The following is a 5,062-nucleotide window of genomic DNA, read 5'->3' as shown; positions in this document are numbered from 1 at the left end:
TATATATATATTTATATATGTACATATCCTATGTACATATATACTGTACATAGACACATTATGTATATAATTACTTAACATTTTTAACAACGATTTTTTTTTTACATTTAAATATGCTTCGACAAATTATCTATCAAACAAAAAAAAAATAATGTCAAAACAATTAGACCAGCAGTTAGGGGTTAAAAAAAAAACCCCCGACAACTGGAATTCCCAGCCCAGGAACAGAACAGTATACCCCGATCGCTGGTTGGATTAAAATATATAAATAAATATATAAATAAATATATAAATATATAAATAAATATATAAATAAATATATAGATAAATACATAAATGAGACAGGGAAGAGATGTCACAGCACAAAGACGAGCTAAGGGCCAGAAGGTTACAGAAGGCCCGCAATACGTGAATAAGTGATCTTCCAATGGTGCAGTAAAACAGCGATTATTAATGAATAATTATTTTTATTTCGCAGAGCGTAGTGTGGTATATGTGCTAGCCAATATTGCCACATCGTCCATGAGGTTTAAGTGCTCTGATGAAGGATTTCGTCACCGGTTGGTTTCCATTTTGGACTTTGACTCAACCTTGTCTGTCGTTAATGTTTCAGTATTTGTTGACACACATGTAGCGTCAGTATATTGTAGCATGATTTATAGGAGGCAGCGGCCTCACCGCTACTTTAGTTGAAATAGAGGAATCGCATTCCTGTCCTCCGAACGGATGCTGACACTACCACATTTCATAGAGGACATCTTGAGTCCTCACTGTCACTGATGTCTCTTCTGGTAACTGGATATGGAAAATAATGTTTCCTATTTTATCTATACCTATAGAACCTAATCTAATTAAACACATTCTGGCCTCAAGACAAGAATAGACATCACTCTCAGGCATGTGCAAAGTAAGGCCCGGGGCCCGGATGTGACCCGTTCAGCTTTTTGATCCGGTCCGCCAAACTTTAAAAAAAAATTATATATTTTATTTATATTGTCATTATACTTCTGCCTTCTCCCTGCAATACCCACGTTTCCCCAATAGAGGGCGCTAAAATGCTTAAAGCATTTTAGCCTTTATGCATGACTTTTCTATCTGCTCCTGACCCGGAGGTTATTTGCTGCTTTATTAGAAACTAGAATATGGTATATATATATATATATATACATATATATATATATATAATTTGAAGATCTATCTATCTATCTGTCTATCTATATATTAATAGTTTGAATGTAGATGACCTAGACAGATAAAGTCATGGAAAGATATGGCGATTTACTGTCTGCAATTAACCCATATATGAAGTACTTAACTGATTCGTACAGAGGCACGAGAGCAGTAGGAATCTTTTTTTTTTTTTTTTTATGGCTCTAAATACTCAGAACCTTTGCAGTAATTACATCAATATAAGGGTCTCTATTAATACCAGCACTATGTGTCTATAGGTGCTTGGCTAATATATGATGCTTTCATGCTTTCTCTGTCCTCGTTCCAATCAAAGAAAAAAAAATTGCTTTGCATGGTGAACTTTAATATCACATTTTAGCAATAAGAACAGATGTAGAAACAAAGCGGCTCTATCGCCTAATTCAAGCGGGGGAATAAGTCCTTCGGCAACCTTAGCTGAACCTGTTAAGTAACGCGACGTAAACATTACTTATGGATGACCCTGTGGGTAAGCGAGAGAAGGGATTTCAAGGATACAGTCGGTGAGAATAAAATTTAGCGGGCACTCCGAAGTAGAGATTGCGGTTTTTTTTTTGGTTTATTCTTTTTTTTTTATTTAACGTTTTATATTCCTCAGATTACGACAGATATTATTTACTGACGGTTTTAGTCTCTTATAACTACTACGTCGCATCAACTGTAACGCCCCGTCATATTAGTTTAAGATATGTTTAAGATGTGCCTGTGCAGAAGTCTGTGAAGCCGATACATTGTTACATGTTACCGTTAACGGAATTTGAATCAATAAAGTTGATGTGAGGACGCATTACCACTAACCACAAATGCACCATAAGAAACTATGGATGACAAGCAGCGCGAAAGTACGTGATAAACCGTTTACACTTTTACCATTGGTATTATCATAAAAACATTTCTTTTAGGAACTATTGATGACATTTTGTTGCACTCTTCCGAAACTTGGACGTGTGATTTGAGGAGATAATCTGAGTTATTTGTAGTTTCATATTTTAGAACACACCAATGGATATGATCAATTCCAAACAATGCTTTGTGTGTACATGCTTGCACATAAACAGACATTAGGAACCCTCCAAGCCAAGCAGGGGCAAACTATGGCCCGGGGCCCGGATGTGGCCCGTTCAGCTTTTTAATCCGGCCCGCAAAACTTTTCCAAATGATATCATTTATTTGTATTATTATTATATGCCTTTTTGCTGCAATACCCACGTTTCCCCAATAGATGGCGAGGAAACTGATAAGAGCATTTTAGCCTTTATGCATGACTTTTACATTTTTAGTCATTTGTCTTGATATCACACCAACGCTCCATCTATCTGCTCTTACCCCCCCGGTTCAATTTTAGGATAATTGTAGCATGCTCCGAGCCTTTGACGGGTATGAAGCGCCTCATCGTCATCGTGTGTCCCAGAGGTCACCGCGGATGATGGCGTTGCATAAATCCACCGTCGATGCCGTTAAACGCTCACCGCAGATGGAAGTTACACAACGACTGCGGGCTCCTTCATCCTTTAAACCCCCTGCTAAAATGACACTGCTGCACGGATGCTAGTCAAGTGTTGGCCTCATAGGAGCGAAATAAGCATTAAGGATAATGTAACACACCTTCATTATCAATCAATAAAAATGTCAATCATATCTCAGAAATAATTTAAAAAAATCTAACCAGAAATTTAAGCTCAACGTTACGGCCTGTTGATCGGTGAACTTAGTTAAGAATAAAAATAAAAAAAAATATTTGCAGTTATTTCATTCAAATAAATGATTTTTCGATGAGTCGTCGTCCTTTAACAACAATAACAGGAGCAAACTCTATTTTTCAGGAATCAGATTTAAAGCTAAAGCTAAAGCACGATTGGTTAGTTTTAGACTTATTTAAATGTAAAAAAAAAAGTAAAATAAAATAAAACAAAACAGAGAGCAAAGGGAATACTGGGATCAATGTGTACTACGTGTACCCACTACTACTACTACTACACTGGCTGTAGAATAAAGTTCACAGAGACACGCAGACCCACGAGGGTCAGATAACCATGAAAGAAAATAACGTATACCAACACGTGCACACCAAATACCGCACAATATATCGTACGATATCGCTACGATTCTTCGGTAACGATTAATATTATATATATATATACCACTCGAAATATCCCAAATATAAAGTATAAAGTAGTAAAGTAAATTCTCTATGATCGATATAAAAGAAAGCCTCGCGATAGTTAAATGGAAATATTGAAATATAAGAAGTTTTTTTTTTTTTTTTTGAGCCACAAACTGAACTGAAACACACCGGTCCTACCTTCCCTCCTCATGCCGACCTTCAGGCACTTCTTCAGCCTGCAGTACTGGCACTGGTTCCGGTGGTGCTGGTCGATGGGACAGTCTCGGTTCCCTCGGCAGGTGTACGTAAGGTTGCGCCTCACAGAGCGCTTAAAAAAGCTTTTGCATCCCTCGCACGTGAACTGGCCGTAATGCTTCCCGCTGGACTTGTCCCCACACACCATGCAGTCCACGTTAGGGATCTTGTCCCCGGACAGTGAGTCGTTCCCCGGCGTGGAGCCGTTGGGTGTGCCCGGTGTCCCGCCAGGCTCCTGGCCGCAGATCTGCAGCTGAGACCCCGGATCTGCAGAAATGTTGTCTGGCCACTGGTTTACTACCATTGCCATGCTATCAACTTGACAGTTTTGGGTTTTTCTTTTTCTTTTCTTTTTTTTCTAATTCACAGAAAGTAGAGTTGGGGTTGGTTATTGATCCGTCCTGACGTCTCGGAGGGAGATGAGGGGGGGGGGGGGGGGGGGGTTATTGATCCTGGTCCTGACGTCTCGGAGGGAGATTTTTCTTTTCTTTTCGTTTATTTATTGATTTACCGCCGTTCTTCTTCGGGGAAACATATATTAAAGTTCACAGCGACGCAGGTGTATCAACATGATCCGCCGTGAAAGACAACAGTTCCCCCGGTGATGGTCGCCGCGCTATCCATAAACACGCTTTCTCACAAGGTGATCTCTTGTAGAAGTCACTGCAGTTAGCGGCGGTGGAGGAGAGCGGTGGGTGGTGGGTGAAATTGATTAAATAAATTTCGAGAGAGTCTTTTAAAGGAAAAAATATATATATATATAACGGACAACACCACTGCGTCCGTCTGTGGGCTTTTAAAGAAGCCCCAGTTTGAATACTGACCAGATTTCGTTGTATTTCGTCCACCCGATCCTCTCCCACGTTTTTTTTTTTTTTTTTTTTTGGTGTACGTGTGTTGAGGAAAGCAAGTCCAGAACGGAGCGATTCTTTTTCCTCGATCGTACGTGATCTTGTTCTGCGCACCGGGTCGTGTGCGATCTGCGGATCCGCGCGTGAAATGAAATGAAGGGAAGGAGGAAAAATAATCGGCCAGGAGAGACAGTTGCGCGGCCCCTTGAGCGTTGATGCGTGCAGCGTCAGACTCCAAGCTCCAGTTGTGGGAGAAAGTGTCACTAAACAAGCCGCCTGATATCCCTGTGCCCCGCCCCCTCTCAGACGGTGCTCCATATAAGGACATAACTGCCAAATTAGGTCGTACCCCTTGGGCTCGCAATAAGAAGCGAACGTTCAAAACACGTTTCCGGATTGGGCACTTGAAAGAATATGGATAATACAAGGGGTGAGCTCTCTGATTGGTTAATTAGGAGCGTCAACAGAGAGAGCGAAACGAGTTCGAGATTTCGAAGAAGTATTTACTTTTTGTTTTTGAAGAGGTCAGGCGTGGTCATGCGGTACCATAATTGTCCAAAAAAAAAAAAAAAAAATTGAACAGGAGGGGCCGGGGAAAATAAATAGTAAAAAACCAGCAAAAAGGCCCAAAAACACAAAAATA

The 5,062-nt window shown here is 40.1% G+C and overlaps 1 protein-coding gene across 1 annotated transcript in view; it reads right to left on the bottom strand.

The window, feature by feature from the left end:
- Positions 1-3,878, bottom strand: part of nr2f5 (nuclear receptor subfamily 2, group F, member 5) — a 13,418-nt gene extending 9,540 nt beyond the window's left edge. Inside the window, exon 1 of the mRNA XM_008324006.3 lies at positions 3,512-3,878. Within this exon, the coding sequence (XP_008322228.1) occupies positions 3,512-3,878 (367 nt within the window). The remainder of the gene's footprint in view (positions 1-3,511) is intronic.
- Between the last annotated feature and the right edge of the window lie 1,184 nt (positions 3,879-5,062).

The sequence above is a fragment of the Cynoglossus semilaevis genome, chromosome 13 (genome assembly GCF_000523025.1).
Source record: "Cynoglossus semilaevis isolate Cse_v1.0 chromosome 13, Cse_v1.0, whole genome shotgun sequence".
NCBI lineage: Eukaryota > Metazoa > Chordata > Actinopteri > Pleuronectiformes > Cynoglossidae > Cynoglossus > Cynoglossus semilaevis.
The sequence above is the reverse complement of the archived record's forward strand: the minus strand, read 5'-3'. Positions and strand labels throughout refer to the sequence as shown.